The 19,523-nt window shown below is 43.5% G+C and overlaps 1 protein-coding gene across 1 annotated transcript in view; it reads right to left on the bottom strand.

Annotated features, from left to right (window-relative positions):
• The window catches only part of LOC137433121 (keratin, type 1 cytoskeletal 11-like), a 74,000-nt gene extending 59,415 nt beyond the window's left edge, over positions 1-14,585 (bottom strand). Inside the window, exon 1 of the mRNA XM_068125576.2 lies at positions 14,145-14,585. Within this exon, the coding sequence (XP_067981677.2) occupies positions 14,145-14,585 (441 nt within the window). The remainder of the gene's footprint in view (positions 1-14,144) is intronic.
• Positions 14,586-19,523: the final 4,938 nt, after the last annotated feature.

Below are 19,523 nucleotides of genomic sequence, written 5' to 3'. Positions count from 1 at the left end.
GTGCCTAAAACCAAAAACCTAAAACCACCCAAAAAGGGAAATTTATATTCAATATGAAATTAAACACACACACACAAACACGAATCGGAGATAATTTAATAGTACCTTTCATAAACCGTACCTACAAAGGCTCTAGTCTGGAGGCACTTCCAGGAAATGTGACAGTAGGGGTACACTCATGTTACAAGCTGGCAACAATGTTTTTCTGAAAGCCCAGACCTCTAGGAACCCAAAAAGTCTTGTTGCCAGCTTGGGAAATGGTTTGGACCAGATTTGTGGCCATTTTTCAAAATGGCCGCCTACATTTTTGGTGTTTTCTAATATTTGAGCTCTAGAACTTATATCTGGCTGTCTTAAAGGTCTCTAGGGTTATGACCTTATAACATATAGTCATACAACAATCCTCACCCAAATTGGGGTGCATGGCATATCTATAAGTGGTTTTATTGAAGCAAAAAGGCAAAAATATGCCTGAAAAACGCCTTCATTTTGATTTTTCCAAATCACTAAATTGCATACTGTGAAGTTGTTCTTTGGTCAATTTCTTTCAAAATAGTTTTAAAATTTGCCCAGATCCCTCCTCTTCATTAGCAAATCTTCAGGAATATACCCAAGTTCTCAGAAAATATGTTTTATGCATGATCAGCTACCCCTACCCCCTAAATCACAAAACGTGCCAATTTTCAATATTTCCAGATTCCAACCAATATCATTGTTGTATGACTTTTTCTCATCATGATAGGTCCAAATTAACTTACTCTATGTGATTAGGTGTTAATAAAAATTGAATTTCACACTTTAGTGAAAATCCAAGATGGCTGCCAAATGGCCAATAAAATATAATATTTCACATTATGACGTTAAGTTAAGGTAATGCAGTCTACCATTTGATACCAACACATTTTTGAGACATAATATATTGCAATAATGATGCTTTCCTTTGTATCCTTCCTCAGGTCCTGCCCGAATCATCATTTTAACATAATTGTTGTGTTAACAATGTACTATAACATGCTTGTTGCATGTGCTGTAAATAGCTTTCAGTGTTGTGGTAGACATAGTCTTTGTCTCTTTCCAGATATGAATGAAGATGGAACCTGTAGCTGTGATAGGCGGGAGACGGAAGAGAGAATCAGTTGCACTGGACATCGACTGGAGCACATGCTTCATTTGCCAAGGCAACAGAAAAAATGAAAAGACAACCAAGCCCACAGATGTTGGTCTCGAACGCTTTAAAGACTGTGTGATTACGAGACAGAAATACCATGACCATGAGTACATCTCAACACTTGACAGAATACAGAGTATTGACCTTGATGATGAAAAAGAACACATAGTATGGCACAGGGGCTGTTATTCAAAGTTTACACATGCCAACCATATTGAGAGACTGAAAAATCGGCATGAAAAGGAAGCAAAGGACTCGTGTGACCAACCATCTACATGCATTCGCCCCTCTTCTAGAGCATCAGTTGCTTCAGTGTCCTGGGACAAATGTATTTTCTGTCAGGAGGATAAGGCAGGAAAGCAATTGAGGAATGTAGCCACTTTAGAGACCTCAGACAGAATACTAAATGATGCTCAAAAGAACAAGATTATGAGATGCCGGTTGGCAGGAATAAGTGACCTAATAGCTGCTGAAGGGAAGTACCACCTTCCTTGTTATGTAACCTTCAGGAGGAAGTCTGAGTCAACTGTGGTAGAAGAAGGCCCAGAATATCCACCAGATGTTTGTTTCAACAAAATGATCGAGGAGGTGGATGCTGGGCTGTCTGGAGGAGACATCTATACCATGAAAACCATCTGGCACCAATACTGTTACATGATGAGAAGAGACTTCAGTGTCTGTGTGGAGCAATGTGACCGACAGAGTTACAAAGCATTCAAGAACAAAGTCAAAAGGGTATTAGGAGATAGGGCAGATTTTGTACAGTCCATGAATCAACAGGATTCACTTCTAGTCTTCCCACTAATTCAAACAGGTATTGTTGTTCAGAACTTAGCAGAGATGGCAGATGAGCTAGAACAAAGTGAGATACAAGATTCTGATGAAACCTCCCAGCACATTCCATCTTTCTCAGCCGAAACAAAGGACAAGGAACTCTTGAGTTGGCTTTACAGAGTGGCAGTCAAAATGAGAAATGACATCAAGACAATGCCAGGACACTCAGATATTGGAGACATCAATACTGAAAGTGCACAGAAGGTGGTTCCTGAAAGCCTTTACATTTTCCTACGCCTGCTGTGTGATTGTAACAGCATATTTGAAGATTCTGAAGGGACCTCCGAAGGTGATGATGATGGAGAAAGCAAAAGGATTTTGAGCATAGCACAGGACATAGTATGTTTGGCATCTGGTGGCAGAAAGCAGACACCAAAGCAACTAGGGCTAGCTCTCACTGTTCACCAAGCAACAAGGTCCAAGGACTTGGTGCAACTAATGCATGCTGCAGGACATGGTGTTAGTTATGAAACTGTAAGAAGAGCTGACACTGCCCTTGCAAACTCTGTCTTGGCCAGATATGTTGAGCAAAACAACACAATAATACCCCTGAATTTTGCACAAGCTACCTACCAAGGATACATCAGATATGCTAATGATAACATTGACATCATAGAGGAGACCCTTGACGGTCAAGGCTCCTTTCATGCCTCACAGTCTGCTGCCTTTCGAAGAAGCATACCTGGCGAAAAGACCATTGCACCTGATGTCAAGTCAAGCAGTAGCAGATCTGTAACTGTGCCAGAGCATTTCAATGAGATTCAACCTTCAGGCATGGGCACCCAGAAACCCGAAGCAACATTTCCAGTAGCTGTGAAAGCTGATTGGTATATGGAATCGGATGCCCAGGTTATCTCTGAGGCTATGGCCATAGATGTGTCATGGCTCCTTGCACGTCAGTCTCACACCGAGGACCAGCATGTTCCAGGCTGGACAGCATTTAACCAGCGTGTGTCTGATGTGAATCCAGCAAAGACTACAGTAGGGCCTATGCCGATAATCAATGAGCCTGCACATGAGTTTGACACCATCTGGACAGTGATTCAAAACTGCCAAAGGATGACTGCTGCACTAGGGCAAACGTATACAGTACTTACCTTTGATGAGCAACTGTACTGTAAAGCCAAGATGTTGCAGTGGGCCAAACCAGACAAATGCAAAAACCTAGTGGTGATGCTTGGTGGTTTCCATATTCAAATGAATTTCACCAAGGTTATTGGACAGTACATGGCAGATTCCGGCTTGAAGGACATTCTGGTAGAAAGTGGTGTGTATGGCGAGAACACTGCACAGAACATCCTCAACGGGAAACAATGGAACCGCACAATCCGTGCCCACAAGCTTGTGTTTGAGGCATTATGGCGAATTCTGTGGCAGAAGATCCTACATTGGCTGAATGAAAATGAAGTACAGATTGATGCAGAAATCAATCAGGTATCAGAGGACCTTTCGAGAGCTTTCCAGCAGGCAGACGATGAGGCCATCTACAGTGCTCTGAGGCGTCTGGTGCCCAAGGCCTACCAGGTCAGTGCCCTAATAGAAGACATGGACAGGGAACACGAGGCAAATGTGTGGCCAATGTGCCAATGTGCCACATGTGCCACATGCCAATGTGCCAAATCCAGGAATCCCCAATCCAACAACATCCGGCTGGTACCTTGAGGACAACCAGCTGATGCCCCGTCTCATGACCAAGGAAGGGCTCACAGCAGAATGTGTCAAAATTGCGACGTGTGCATGTACCTCAAAGGCCCGTCCATGTCTAACTGGCAGGTGCAGCTGTAGGAAAAATGGATTGCGGTGCACATTGGCATGCAAATGTGCAGACTTATGCAGGAACCCCCTCAATGACTCTGATAGTGATTAGACGACATGCATGGAAACTTGAGTATATTCCATAATGTCATATTGTTACTATGCTGGCTGTATTTGACGTAATGTAACTAGTCTTGCTTCAGCTCTGTTCCACCAATGTATTACTAGTCTATGATATGACTGTATCCCACATTCTGTCACTTATGTATGAATAGCCAGATTAGCTTGTTGGGTATGACTTTGTTAATTCAGTGCCAAATATTTGTTTAGTTTAAAGGTGCAAGCATTGCATTGACGTTTGTATTGTTTGGATCAGTGTAACATAATAATGTTTGCATTATGTATACAAGTTATGTATGTTTATTTTTGTTTTACATTAAATAATATAGCTTATATTTTACAATCTTCTATGTCTTCATTTATGTAAGTGCCTTGTTTGTCAGCTATGTTGGAACTAATATACTCCGCAAACAAGGCACTTCCAAATCCACACTACTTTCCTGAAATTCAAATGTTATAAAACATAAATTTTACATAAAGTCCCCCTCTAAAATAATACATCTTCAACTCATCAAGACTCTTTCACATACATGTGACCTATAGAATAGTAGTGCCTCATATATTTAGTATAAATGGAACATTTTAGAAGTGCCTCTGAATGAAATTGCAGTCTTATGGTCTCGCGCCACCAAATATTATATGGCCATTTGGCAGCCATCTTGGATTTTCACTAAAGTGTGAAATTCAATTTTTATTAACACCTAATCACATAGAGTAAGTTAATTTGGACCTATCATGATGAGAAAAAGTCATACAACAATGATATTGGTTGGAATCTGGAAATATTGAAAATTGGCACGTTTTGTGATTTAGGGGGTAGGGGTAGCTGATCATGCATAAAACATATTTTCTGAGAACTTGGGTATATTCCTGAAGATTTGCTAATGAAGAGGAGGGATCTGGGCAAATTTTAAAACTATTTTGAAAGAAATTGACCAAAGAACAACTTCACAGTATGCAATTTAGTGATTTGGAAAAATCAAAATGAAGGCGTTTTTCAGGCATATTTTTGCCTTTTTGCTTCAATAAAACCACTTATAGATATGCCATGCACCCCAATTTGGGTGAGGATTGTTGTATGACTATATGTTATAAGGTCATAACCCTAGAGACCTTTAAGACAGCCAGATATAAGTTCTAGAGCTCAAATATTAGAAAACACCAAAAATGTAGGCGGCCATTTTGAAAAATGGCCACAAATCTGGTCCAAACCATTTCCCAAGCTGGCAACAAGACTTTTTGGGTTCCTAGAGGTCTGGGCTTTCAGAAAAACATTGTTGCCAGCTTGTAACATGAGTGTACCCCTACCACCTTTTCTAGGCCACTTTTGGGGATATGCCTCCAGACTACTCAGGCACTATAATAGAGCGATTTTTTTAAATCCCCAAAATCACGGTTTTTTTTTTTTTCCCAAAGATTTTAAATACAGTATATGTATATTTGCCTAAATCATTCACTGATGAACCTCTAACAGTTTGATGAAGATCCATTCAGCCATCTCTGAACAAAAAATTGCAACACACACACACACACACATCCACACACACATACACATATACACACATACATCTTGTTTTTTTATTTTTGTTTCTCACAACTCTATCTCTTATGATTTTAAATTCTTATTTCTCTTTTTCAATTCTTATTTAAAAATGCATCTTTGTATAATTCACCAAATGTCCGTCCGTCCGTTCGAAGGTACCGCAAAACGGCTCAACCGATCGCAACGATATTTTGGGTGGGTAATCCTCGGACCCCCTGGAGTAAAATAGGCCATATTGTCCAAGTTTTCCAATTTTCCAGTTTTTCCAAACACGATGGAATAATATTTACCGATATGAACAGTGATGTGGCTTTTGTTGAAATTCTACAAATACTGTTTATTCTACGTACCAGAAGAGAGTACATCGACTCCTGACGAACTCTTCCTATATAAACGTGCGGCTCCGAAGTAACACGGCAGCGTGTGCAAAGCGACTGAGAAACAGGTGTAGCGGCCGCTTCCGTGTTACAGATTCGGCGCGCACTCTTCACACATAAACGTGCAACTGAGAAAGACGTGTAGCGGCCGCTTCCATTTTGCAGAATTCAATCTTTTTCCAAAATGGGCGCCATGTACTGTTTAGATTTTGATGATTTGCGTGTGATATGATTCAACGGATGTTTATATGAATCGTTTAAAATAAAAAAAAGCCTTCAATTTCCGATATTTTGCCTTTTCATTTGGGCTTTCCAATTGAAGCCCCGCCCATGGAGCCGGTACCGTTGCTGGTTTAATTAATTGCACAGTATTGGTTGTTCCTAAACTTAAATATAAATAATTTAAAGGATTGCTGTAAATGATGTTAATTTCACAACATCCCATATTCAACTTTATTTAAATTGTAAACCTCAAAACATAGTTCCTCTACCTAAAGTTAGAACCTTAACCTGTAAGTGTAAACAATTGACTCGTTTCCCGACTGCTTGGATCATCAGCTGAGCACCGTTCTTCCTCGAGGTTTCGATCCTTTCAGCCCAGGACCTCTCCAAACATTGCATCCACAACCTCGATCATGGATCCACATCAATAGATGGTACATCAGTAGATCCACAACCTCGATCATGGATCCACATCAATAGATGGTACATCAGTAGATCCACAACCTCAGTTGCATCCAGGCAGTCAGTCAACTCATCAATGCAACATCACTGCGAGATATCATTGGACAATGGACAACCCCCTTCCTCTTCCCCCTACCCCCAAGCCCTCTCCCTTCCACAGATCTCCCGATGTCCATGTTCTCTACTTGTCAAGTGAAAAATAATAGAAGACGATCGAATACATTGACTTGAATAAGGCTTGGTGGTAGATTTTGCGATCTGTGAATATTTTAACCTCAACTGAACCTCCTCTAAAAAATTTCTGGATCTGCCCCTGATATTGTTGTGGTTATGAGTTCCAAATAAATCCTGCCGTAGTTAAGCAGTCATTACATCGTTATATTGTTTAGTTTAACTGTCTAAAGTCTGTGTTGATAGATCTGCATTGTGATTGTTTAATTTTAATCATTTAATTTCACATTCCTTTTCGCGGACCATCTGCCATATATATTGCCTCAGCCACAAAGGTATTACCGGTATTCCCTCAGCCACCTGCAATGATTTCATGAGCGGCGCTGACAAAAGATCGCGCTCTAATTCCGTACCGTAACGTACTGTCCGTACTCTGAAGGGATTCTCCTCATGAGTGCCCTGGAGGCCTCTGTGGGGCGCATTTCACGAGCGCCTCCTGAAGCAGATTGCGCCAGGAAAACGGCCCCGCCCATGTGGAGGAGGAGGAGGAGGAGCGAAGCAAAACGCAGGAAGAGATACGAAAACGAGATAAGGACTTCGTTGCTACTCTTGGTGAAATTTCACCCAAGTGGGTGAAATCGGTCCGAGTCTGGTGATCTGGTAAAAGAAATCGAAATTGGTCGAAATCTGGTGAAATATCAACAATACGAGGGGGCGGGCATGTTAAGTAGTTATGAACCAACAGGAAGACAGTTCGGGGCACCACCGATGGGGCCGCAGTCAGCCACATCACCAGTACAACACCATGACAGGCAAACATCGTGCAAGGCAAGCAATAGCCATGCTCAGGACCTTTGATTGACAAGGGGGAGGGGCGTACAAGAAGCGGGCCACACTGATTGGCCACCGACAATCGAAGTGCGACCAATGACACCTTGGCCAATCAGTGAGGGAGGCGCAAACATTCGGCCAATCGGTGCGGAGGGCGAAAAAGACCTACCAACAAGCTGCGCGCTGATTGGAGGGAAGGGCCGGTGACGTCAGACCACGGCAAATGATGAGGCCGTTTTGCGAACTTTACGCAACTCTTTTCATTAAAAAAAAGTTTGTTCGACAGTTCATTTGTCAATATAAAGTTTGTATCGTAAACAATATTTACAAGTTTGTTATCATTTTGCAGTCGATATCTAATGAAAACTTGGCATTTGGTGAAATCTACTTCAATTTGGTGAAATGTAGGCACCCGATTGGTGAAATTCGAAAAACCCGAGTGGCAACACTGGATAAGGAAGCTGTGTGAGGTAATCAGAGCAGCGGGAGTGTGGGCGCGAAGGAGGGGGGAATCTGACACACTGAGGGAGGAAAGGACGTGTTCAAAGCGTTGTTACTTGAAGCGATCACAGCTTTTGTTTGGGGCCTGATCGATTATTTATATTGTTACGGACCGCGGATAAGGTGTTAATTTGCCGAGCGGATGGCGCCGCGGCCCGAACCGTTTTTACAATGACTAGACCCGATCCTGAAACGTTGGCCAAATCGTGCCACAGATATTCAATGAGGAAAAGACAAAGACGCCACGGATGTGAAGAAGAAGAAGACAAAAAGGGTTTGCAATACGAATATAATTTATTACTATGTACAGGACCAAAGTAACCAAGGAAGAAGGAAAGATAATAAAATAATTTACAGAAGAAATCAAGGAGACACAGTGCAATGCTAGCTTACCTACAGTCTTAATTAACCCAGGACAAGACACACAAAACGGACGACAATCAAACTCACACGAATGGGGAAATGGCAGGCAGGAATGGAAGGACTGGTAGGAGAGGAAGGTCCAACGGGAACCGGAGCTGGAGCTTGATCCTGCACGGGACGTCGGGCGGGACCTCGACGGCCACCGATGCCACCGCAATCTGGCCCCCGCGTCGCAGCGGGTCGAAACTGCGTGGTCTCAAAGCTGGTGGTGGTGGTCGTGGACTCTAAGCTCATCTGCCGTCCCTGGCGCAACTCCTTTCGCACTTCTGGACTTGGACTCCTCTGTCGTCTCTGGCGCACTTCTGGTTTCGCACTTCTGGACTTGGACTCCTCTTCCGTCTCTGGCGCACTTCTCGTTTCTGCAACCACCTTCGACTCCTTCTCATCACTCCTTCAAAGGCTTCCGTGCGCGCTTTTTATAACGCCCGCGGGCGATCAAGCCGCCGGCCTCTAGAACACACCCATCGGTGAGCTCGCCTCGGCCCTGATTGGTCGGCACGGACCCTCTGGCTCCACCCTTGATGACGATGGGCGGGCACGCCCAGGATTCGGCAGCTCCTCCCCCTTCTTCTCCAAGCCTACCTCGTGGCTAATGGAGTCACGGTGAATGCAGTTGGCAATTGAGGCTTTATTAAATGGAAATGAAAGGGGATCTATCTATTTGAATTCGGTGCAATGGAGTGTCAATTAATGGAAGACAAATCCTTAGCCTAATACACAGAATAAGGAAATAACTACCAACAAGGAGGAAATCTATTATTGGCTAATCGTGATTGTATATGACCTAACTACGGGACGCCCTTTGACCTTGATACACAACTGGAGGCAGGAGGGTCCACAATAAAGCAATAAAAAAAAACACAAAAAAAAAAACACAATCCTCATATCCACAACAATATTACTCGCACAAGTCTATTCTCGTCCTTCTCTTCTCTCTTGTTTCCTTCTTTTGATTCCTTCCTTGTATCATTCCCTTCACTGTGCCGGTTCGTTCACATTATTTACTTTCATTATTATACGTGTTTTGCCAATTGCGTACCACACATGGTTCGTCTTCGGCATTCGGTCTTTCTTGCATTTTACGGGTCCGTCCTTTCGCTCTCTTCCTTATATTTTCTCCTCCCATCTTCGCACACCTTTGCTTTCTCATTCCCACGTCCAACAGCACCGTCGCTGTAACTGAACAGGAAACCCCTGGTGCCTGTCAGGAGGACATTTCCACACGTGCTGCGATCAACGCCACAGCACTGTGGGGAAGCGCCGAGACTATGGCTATGTGAGGTACATGAGGGGAGCAAGCTGGGAGGGTCCTAGTTTCAGTCAGGGCATGGGAGCCAGTCAACAAGTGTGAGGTCTGTCTGCAGGGGGTCCGTCCTTCAGCCCATATATTTCTTTGTTTACTAGCTCATCTTGGTTGCCAATCATCCATCCCATCATTCTTTGCCAATCACCAATCTCTCCCTTTCCTATCGGATGCATGATGCCAGCATATGTAGTGCGAAGTGGTAAGTCATTGCAGATAAGGATCCGGGATGGGAATGTTCACGTAGACTTCGTAGAGGTAAGGGGAATGTATGAGTGTTGTAATTATTGTACATATATGCAATTTCATTGTCTCATCTGCCTGTAAATACGTGCTTGGCCTGCCATTGTAAATACTTGCCCTTTGTTTATTGTTACGGGTAATGAAGGCCCTTTCTTTAGGAACTGTATCGATTTATTCTATCCATTTTGATGGTGACTTGAGACTGCTGAGGTGGTTGGCCAGCTCAGATTTGTTATCTAAGTTCGATCTCAGGTACGGTTACGTGATGTTGGTTTCACTCCGCCCACTGGCTAAGGTCTGTCACGTAACCACCGGGACGATCCCCATTTGCCTCGCTTAGCTCACCGGTATGGTAAACTGACTTTGGGGGGAGGAGGGTGGGAGAGGATCCGGCCACATTTAATAGTTGCAAATAGCATCCGGGGTTTACTAGACATTCGTGTTACCCAGAAGCCCAAAAAGCGGAAAACAGGCGAACCGTAACATTTCTAGTGTCAGGAGCGGGATCTTTTAAATCCCCGAAAAACCCTCCCATTTATCTGTAACAATATATTGATGCAATGCCCTGACAGGTCCAAAACCCCGACCAAGTCATACCAGAGACTTTAAAACAAGACCAAAAGTCTAACAGCAGCGTAGCCGGGCTTGTAAAATATGATAAACCACAAACATATTATTAGCTTTTCAAACAGTCGTTAATGCAGCTTATAACATCAAACAAAGAAATTTGGAGGAATCTCGACATCCATGAGGTAAGTTTTACTTTCAGAACTGAGGGAAGATCTACTGTAATCTATATACCCCAAAACGGTTGGAGATGTGCTCATTTACCAAGCAGCTAGCTAGCGCTTGCCAAGCCAGCCGTTCCTTAACGGTTTTGAATGGAGTGCTTGCTCGAATGCTTAAACCACTTGGTGATCTCTCCACAAGAAACTTGGTAAATGACCAAACCCAATGTTCTTGAGACCCGACCATAGATCGACTGTAATCTATATGACCCTTTCTGCAGCTCCCATAGTGAGAGGGTGTAGGCCTACTTGTAAATTAAAATGTCGGTCAGTGGAGCAGCCGTCGTAATGACATCATAGACGTAATGACAGAACGGACACAAAACTGCCGCCTCTTTAATATGTAGAACATGATATGTTGCAGTGTAATTTCCCTCGGTTAATACCGGGGAATCACGGATAGCAAATCGAGCATTATTTGAGGCGTTATTCAAACACGGACTCACGATATATGCGGGAGAGGAAGAAGAGGAAGCGGAGGCTTACCTGTCGCCCCGAGCAGTCTTCAACCCTGTGGAAATAAACTCAAGCAGGAACGGGTTTAGAATTGTTTGGGAAAATAATACAGAGTTTATTTAACAAATATCGGTACAGGAAAAGAACGCGCCGGTAACTAAATCCCCCTAAAATGGAGCGCTCCCACACACAGACTTCTAAAACAAACAAAGGAAGATATAATTTAAAAGAAACGTTGTGTTTTGTGTGGTGCGGCTTATCTCTGTCTGCAGTCAGGAATCGTCAGGCTTGAGCACCGTCGTCCAACACGGCTCCGGTTGGCGCAAAGCAGGCCTCGCCGCGCCCCCGTTCAGCAGGCCATGACGCGTCCTTGTTCGCGTTCCACTAGGCCCACCGAGCCACCAGCATGCCCCGGTCTCATCTGCTGGCATGCCACATGCCTTCCGCGACGACTCGAACAGTCGCGTGCAGCTTGCTCTTCCGGCCGTGCCTGGCTCCATCCACGCGGAATCGCTCGCTTGTTCGGAACCAAGATGAGAGACTCGACGGCAGAGGAATGCACAAAGGCAACAGGAGAAGAAGGGAAGAGCGTCCAAATCGAAGAGAACGTCCGGCCACAAAGGGATCGAAAAACCGAGAGAAAATGTCCGCCTGCATGACGTTTTACCGGCTGTCTCGTGACGTCAGCTCTCCTCCTTCTCCAACCAGTGCGTCGCTTCTTGCTCGCCCCGCTCGTCCACTCCCATTAGCCGAGCGCTTCGCGCTCTTGGTGTCATCCCATTGGTCGGTGGCCAACCAGTGTCTCGCTTCCTTCACCTTCCTTCCACCAATCACGGGGAAGCTTCTTGGCGTGGCTCTCAGCCTGCCTGTTCGATGTTTCATTGCCCTGCCGGCGTAATGCACGGCCGCTTCCTGTCTGTTCTTCCGGTAAGTATTATTGTGAGAGGGAAGTTTTTATTAATGTGTGCGCTAATGGGGCTAACTAATGTCTATTGGTGTATTGCCATATGGGACAAATGGATGATCACAGGTTTGACACACTGGGGAATTAGCATAATCCCTACAACTACTTAACATGCCCCATTCCTCGTAATGGGGACGAAGATACACCTTAATCCAAACAAACCGCCAAAACAAACTTATTATAGATGAGGTTGCCTATCACGATAGTTGAAGCACCTACCTATGAAGATCTACCTGGATCTTATATAGGCCCTACCCCAAATTTCATAACAATATTTTAGCTTCCAGTGCGTTTTCAGTTACTATGAAGGGATTGGTGTTATGATTAAATTTACTACAACATTAACGTTACGTTATCATTATTTCGAAAATGATATTACCATCAAAAAACCGAGGCGAATTCCTTACTTCCTCAATTATTAATATTAGTGCCGAACACCGATCATCACTGATCCTGAACCATACACCGCTTCAATCCATAAACCTTACATTCATGACATTGGAATTAAAGTATTATGGTTATATTCACTATATTATTATTATTATTATTATTATTATTATTACGAAAACTATACGACTGAAACGATACACTACTGTATTAAGAAACTGACTGGAAAATCCTCTATATCTTTGCTGATGACTCCATTCTCTGCCGCTCCATACCTCATCCCTCAGATCGGCACTCTTCAGCCTCCTCACTCTCTGCAGACCTGGACAAAATCACAGACTGGTCAAACAAGTGGAACATGTCTTTCAATGCTGACAAATCTCACACTCTCACTATGTCTCTCCGAAAAGACTGACTGGACAACCCTCCCATATACTTTCTCAACAATCCTCTCCAAGAAGTTCTCTCACTCAAGCTTTTGGTTGTCACTATCTGCCATGATCTTTCCTGGGAAAACCACATCTCCAAGTTGACCTCCAAAGCCAGTCGCCAACTGGGCATCCTCCGTCGTTCGAAGTCCTTTCTTGCCTACCTGAGCTCCTTGCCACATACAAGGCTTTCATCCGCAGCTCAATGGAATACACATCAAAGCCCACAGAGTCTTGTTTCTCAAAGTCTGAGAGTCCTTTTGGTGCTTTTTTGCAAACTCCAAGCGGGCTTTCATGTGTCTTTCACTGAGGAGAGGCTTCCGTCTGGCCACTCTGCCATTAAGCCCAGATCGGTGGAGTGTTGCAGTGATGGTTGTCCTTCTGGAAGTTTCTCCCATCTCCACACAAGATCTCTGAAGCATAGCCAGAGTGACCATCGGGTTCTTGGTCACCTTTCTTACCAAGGCCCTTCTGCCCCGATTGCTCAATTTGGCCGGGCGGCCAGCTCTAGGAAGAGTCCTGGTTGTTCCAAACTTCTTCCATTTAAGAATTATGGAGGCCACTGTGCTCTTGGGAACCTTCAATGCAGCAGATATTTTTTTTTGTAGGCTTCCCCAGATCTGTGCCTCGACACAATCCTCTCTGAGCTCTGCAGGCAGTTCCTTCGACCTCATGGCTTGGTTTTTGCTCTGATATGCATTGTCAGCTGTGAGACCTTATATAGACAGGTGTGTGCCTTTCCAAATCATGTCCAATCAATTGAATTTACCACAGGTGGACTCCAATGAAGGGGTAGAAACATCTCAAAGATGATCAAGAGAAATGGGAGGCACCTGAGCTAAATTTCAAGTGTCATATCAAAGGGTCTGAATACTTATGTAAATGTGATATTTCAGTTTTTTATTATTAATAAATTTGCCAAAACTTTCTAAAATCCTGTTTTCTCTTTGTCATTATGGGGTATTGAGTGTAGGTTGATGAGGGAAAAAATGAATTTAAACGATTTCAGCATAAGGCTGCAACATAACAAAATGTGAAAAAAGTGAAGGGGTCTGAATACTTTCTGAATGCACTGTACTTTCTGAATGTACTGTCTTTTAAAAAGCTGCTATTATAATACTGGTACAAATTTCAATTCCAAGAAATTAGATCAACATATTTTGCTCACCTTTTTACGCAAATCCTCGATGTTCGAATAATAAGCAGTACAGTCCGTCAGTGTCACACCTTTGACATTCAGTATCTCCTTGATTTTGACTTCGAGTCCTTCATTGGCCTTTTCCAAGAAGTGAACCTTGTCCAAGTATTCGGCCAGACGGTCATTTAGAGATCGCATCTCTTGTTTCTCATTGTTCATCTTGACACCACACCCAATTGCTAATGTTGGTCTGCATCCCATTCTCGCACAACGGAAGCTACTAGGTAAAAAGGAACCACCAAAACCCAGACCCTGCTTACTTCCAAACTCAATGGTAGATGTTCTATAGTTACCGCGAGTTCCCATGCCTCCAGCGCCAGCATATACACTTGCTGATTGCCGGTTCACAGCGCTGTGACCAATGACACTTCCCTGCGAATAGCTGGTGTTGTTACGGGACCAGGTAGACATGGAAACGTCTATTCGTTGAACTTCAAGTGAACGACTAAGGGTAAAGATGCAGGTGAATGGGACCTCGCGCACTGGGCTCATTTATTTATAATGGACTCAGGTCTGGGAGAGATAGGTTAGTGGAGGGGTGGAGGGGAGTGTTGGGAACAAATGACATATCGTGTTAAGAATATTTCATCACTATTCATTTGAACTTATCTCCTCGCTTTGCAGTTCATGTGGTTAGGACAGTCCTAGGAAAATCACGAAGGTGAAATGGCCAAGAGAATTGGCATTGCAGGTGACATCAGCCATGATAATTATTATAATGGAGTACTGAAACCCTTCTGTTGAAACTGTCGTCTCAGCTGTCTTACTTATGACTTTACTTCTGTGCATACTTAATAGATGCAAGAACTGCATTAAATAAATAAATATTCATACATCTCAACTGTCTGAACTCCAAAGAATGTTAAAATGTGTGCACCTCGTAGATTTTCTGAAAAATTACAAAGAAATGTGTTTGTACGTTTTCCTCTTGACATTTCCAGCAGTAAAATGGTGCAATGTAATGACTTTGAAACGCAAATATGTCAAAAACTTTCGACAGACGATGCAGTGCTATGAACAGTTCCAGATATGGGATTGCTGGTCACCACTAATGATGACCTATTTTGAGCTACTCCAAATGAAGTCAGTGCTTTTGGGGAATGGACCACGCCTGGTTCAGTGAATCACTAATTGTATGCATTTGTGTCCATGTGGAATAAAGATATATACATATACATATATACATATATAAATATACATATATACATAATTATATACATATATACAAATATACATATTATACATATACACAGACTTGGCATTTAATATGGAATATATTTTTTTTCTTGACTTGGGTTTGCTTTCTTAACTCAGTATATCAATCTGGTGAGTTTCTTTTACACTTTGGTGATTTGTTTGTTAAAAGAACCATGTCACTGATTGTCTGTCGCAGCAAGAAGTCAACAACAGGATTATATCACAGGTGGCGTGGCAAAATGTACGGACAGGTGCATTTGATGATTGGCTTCACAGTCGGGTATACAAGGGTTGTTGCGTTCTGTATTAGTGGAAAACAACTGCTGCACATCTCCAAAAATTATTGCCGCTTCCTCTGGAGATGGTCCGTCAACTTGACAATGCTGTTTGTCATGGAGTGGTGGCTTTACGAAATTACAGCATGAAAGAGCGTGCTATTGCTCGGCAGTATGGCATCACTCAAGGTCAGGTGTCAAAGATCCTGAAACGAAATGCTCAGAGGGGTGTCCCTACTCCAATACCGAGGCCAGGACGTCCCCGCAGAACCACAAGGAGGGATGATCGCCAGCTGCACCGGTTAGTCCGCAATGGCCATACCAAGTCAGCTAATCGGCTTGGGGCTGCGTGGCAGCAACTGACAAATGTGCCTGTATCCAGAAGGCTAGTCAACCAACGACTGGTTCAAGCAGGCTATCATGCCAGGCGTCCCCGGAAAAAAGCCACGCCTGACCAGACAACACCACCAGCGCCGATTGCAGTGGGCCAGAGAGCACCGTCAATGGCAGCCAGGACACTGGAATCACGTGATCTTCAGTGACGAGTCTAGATGTCTGGTCTATCGTCAATATGGCCGCGTCCGAGTGCACAGACAAGTGCATGAAGCCTACAACAAAGATTGTATAGTGCCAAGAGTCCAAGCTGGAGGTGGTGGGGTGACCGTTTGGGCTGCTTTTCATGCAGGGGGAAAAACTGACCTGGTTGTTCTGAATGGAAACCTGAACCAGTTCAAGTTTGTGGCCATTCTGGAAGAAACAATGCTTCCATTTGCTCGTGCAGCCTTTCGAGGAAACTTTGTCTTCCAAGATGACAATGCACGGCCTCATCATGCTCGCATGATCCAACACTTTCTTGCTGACCGTGGTGTAGAGCATATGGAGTGGCCTGCCATGTCCCCGGATATGAATCCGATAGAGAACTTGTGGGCAGAATTAACGCGTCAAATCGACCACTTGTACCAGCAGCCGACATCTGTGCGTGAATTGCAGCAGGCTATTGTCACTGCATGGCAAGCGATTCCTGTCCAAACCTTGGCAAATCTCGTGAACAGCATGCCTCAACGTGTACGTGCTCTCCTGAATGCTCGTGGGGGTTACACGAAGTCCTGAACTGTAATTTTACTGTCCGTAATCCCAGTCGTAATTTAACTTTTGTTTTTGTTAAAAAAAAAATTTGGCTAATGTGCAAAATAAAGAGATACTTCTGGAAAACGTACAGAAGTTTAACACAGTACTGTCCATGAATTGAGTTCGATATCAGTTTACATCACTTTCAAGGATCAATGTATTTGTTTTGAAATGTCAAATGTGGTTTTTGTTTCTTTTAAAGGTCACATTAACAAAATCTAGAATAATTTCAACTTCATTCCAATGAACTTTTGGTTCTAAGACATCTTGAAAAGTAAGTTCACCCCCACAAAAAAAATTATTCCATATCATATCAAATGCCAAGTCTGTACATACATGTCTATATATATATATATATATATATACACACACACGCACACACACACACACACAAACGCAAAGGGCATGATATATTTATATACGAGTGCATATGTCAGTTTGTGTTTTTGTACAGGTGTCTCTCCCTTCATATGTGTAGGTTTAAAGGCCAATCTTTTAACATGAATGTGTGTTCACTATGGTCTATTTTTTCAATTTTCAGCCAAACAGTTCAATCTTGGTTTCATCAGACCACATAATCTTGTTTCTCACAGTCTGAGAGTCCTTTAGGTGCTTTTTTGCAAACTCCAAGCGGGCTTTCATGTGTCTTTCACTGAGGAGAGGCTTCCGTCTGGCCACTCTGCCATAAAGCCCAGATCGGTGGAGTGTTGCAGTGATGGTTGTCCTTCTGGAAGTTTCCACCATCTCCACACAGGATCTCTGGAGCTCAGCCAGAGTGACCATCAGGTTCTTGGTCACCTCTCTTACCAAGGCCCTTCTCCCCCGATTGCTCAGTTTGGCCGGGCGGCCAGCTCTAGGAAGAGTCCTGGTTGTTCCAAACTTCTTCCATTTAAGAATTATGGAGGCCACTGTGCTGTTGGAAACCTTCAATGCAACAGAAATTTTTTTGTAGGCTTCCCCAGATCTGTGCCTCGACACAATCCTGTCTCTGAGCTCTGCAGGCAGTTCCTTCGACCTCATGGCTTGGTTTTTGCTCTGATATGCATTGTCAGCTGTGAGACGTTATAGTACAAAATCCTCCTCTTGACCTACAAAGCCCTCTATAACCTGGCCCCATCCTACCTGACTGACCTCCTCTCCAGACACACTCCCACCCGCAACCTCCGCTCTGCTGGTACCAACCTCCTGACCCCCCCCCCCCCCCATCCGGACCAAATTCAGATCCTGGGGGGACAGGGCCTTCTCCATCGCTGCTCCCACCCTCTGGAACTCACTACCTCACACCATCAGAGACTCCTCCTCACTCACCGCATTCAAAACATCACTCAAGACCCACCTGTTCAACACTGCATTCAACATTTAACCCACAGCACTTAACCCCTGACTATCTCTTCTCCTTCTCCTTCCTTTTGCTTTGATTATTTACCTATTGATTTTTGTCTTTTTGCACTTGTTTTTTGTACTCTGTCAAAGCGCCTTTGGGCTTCTTGAAAAGCGCTATATAAAATAAATGTATTATTATTATTATTATATACACAGGTGTGTGCCTTTCCAAATCATGTCCAATCAATTGAATTTACCAGAGGTGGACTCCAATCAAGGTGTAGAAACATCTCAAAGATGATCAAGAGAAATGGGAGGCACCTGAGCTAAATTTCAAGTGTCATCTCGGTGGTGCGCATTTCTGTCTACGCCGCTGATGATTCGCCAACATGTGATGAAACCAGTCTGGTGGCTAAGGGACTTTCAGAATGTTGTGTTTGTGTGTTTCCCCTTCTCTCCCCATCTTGTCTACCGCTCTCCCCTTATTATATACTTTGTGTGTCTGTTTGATTTTTTTTGTGATAAATGTTAGCTCTTTCACGAGCCTCGATTCTGTATACAAAAAAGAAAAGAAAAAAAAAGAGGGACGTGTAGCACTGGGATTCTCATGTATATACTACTTGTGAATGTCTGCTGCAGGGATGACCCTGGGTAAGGTTTAAAAGAGCAAAGGGCTTATCTTGTGTTACTTTTCTCTGTTGCTTAAATGCAGCTAGAATAGCATGGGAAGTGTTTATATAGATACATATATACTGTATATATACATTATATACATATACATACAAGACATCAAATTTATGCGGTTGGGAATGAATAACCATTCTACTAAAACAAGCACAGCCAACCAAAAAATATAATGAAAACCAACTCTCCGATATTTTTTGCTGCGAACTGCAAGAGAAGGATTAGCCCAAGGCAATGTTTCGCTTGTGATCCACAAGCCTTGTCAAGCCAAAGCAAACCATCTGAGTTTGACCTGGGGGGAACCTGCGTACTGGGCATCATGCCCACAAAACATTGATGATTGGTTCTTGAAGCCTGGCACACAAAAGAACAGGGAGGGGGTTAACAAGTGAAATGATTGATCTCCCAACCCAATACAACACACGAATAAAGACATCAAGAAAGGGATGGAGTAAAACCATGCTAACGGACGAGCAAACCTAACGTATACACGACAAAACAAAAGTTGTGACAGATGTTCAAGCGGTAGTACGTCAATGGGAAAAGGAGAGGGGGGTTACATCATTACAACACCAGATCACAATACCAGAAATCCATGAATGAGCAATAACCCAATATTAATGTGGCCTTTGTGTTTCAACAACAAAACAGAGGGCCAATACCCCTGGCGCTCATCTGGTAGAATAAACAGTATACTGCACTGACTCAAGGTATCTTAAACCAATTTCAATGGTTGCTAGAA

The sequence above is a fragment of the Myxine glutinosa genome, chromosome 8 (assembly GCF_964187855.1).
Source record: "Myxine glutinosa chromosome 8, kmMyxGlut1.1, whole genome shotgun sequence".
In the NCBI taxonomy this organism is placed as follows: Eukaryota; Metazoa; Chordata; class Myxini; order Myxiniformes; family Myxinidae; genus Myxine; species Myxine glutinosa.
This window is presented reverse-complemented; position numbering and strand designations above follow the sequence as displayed.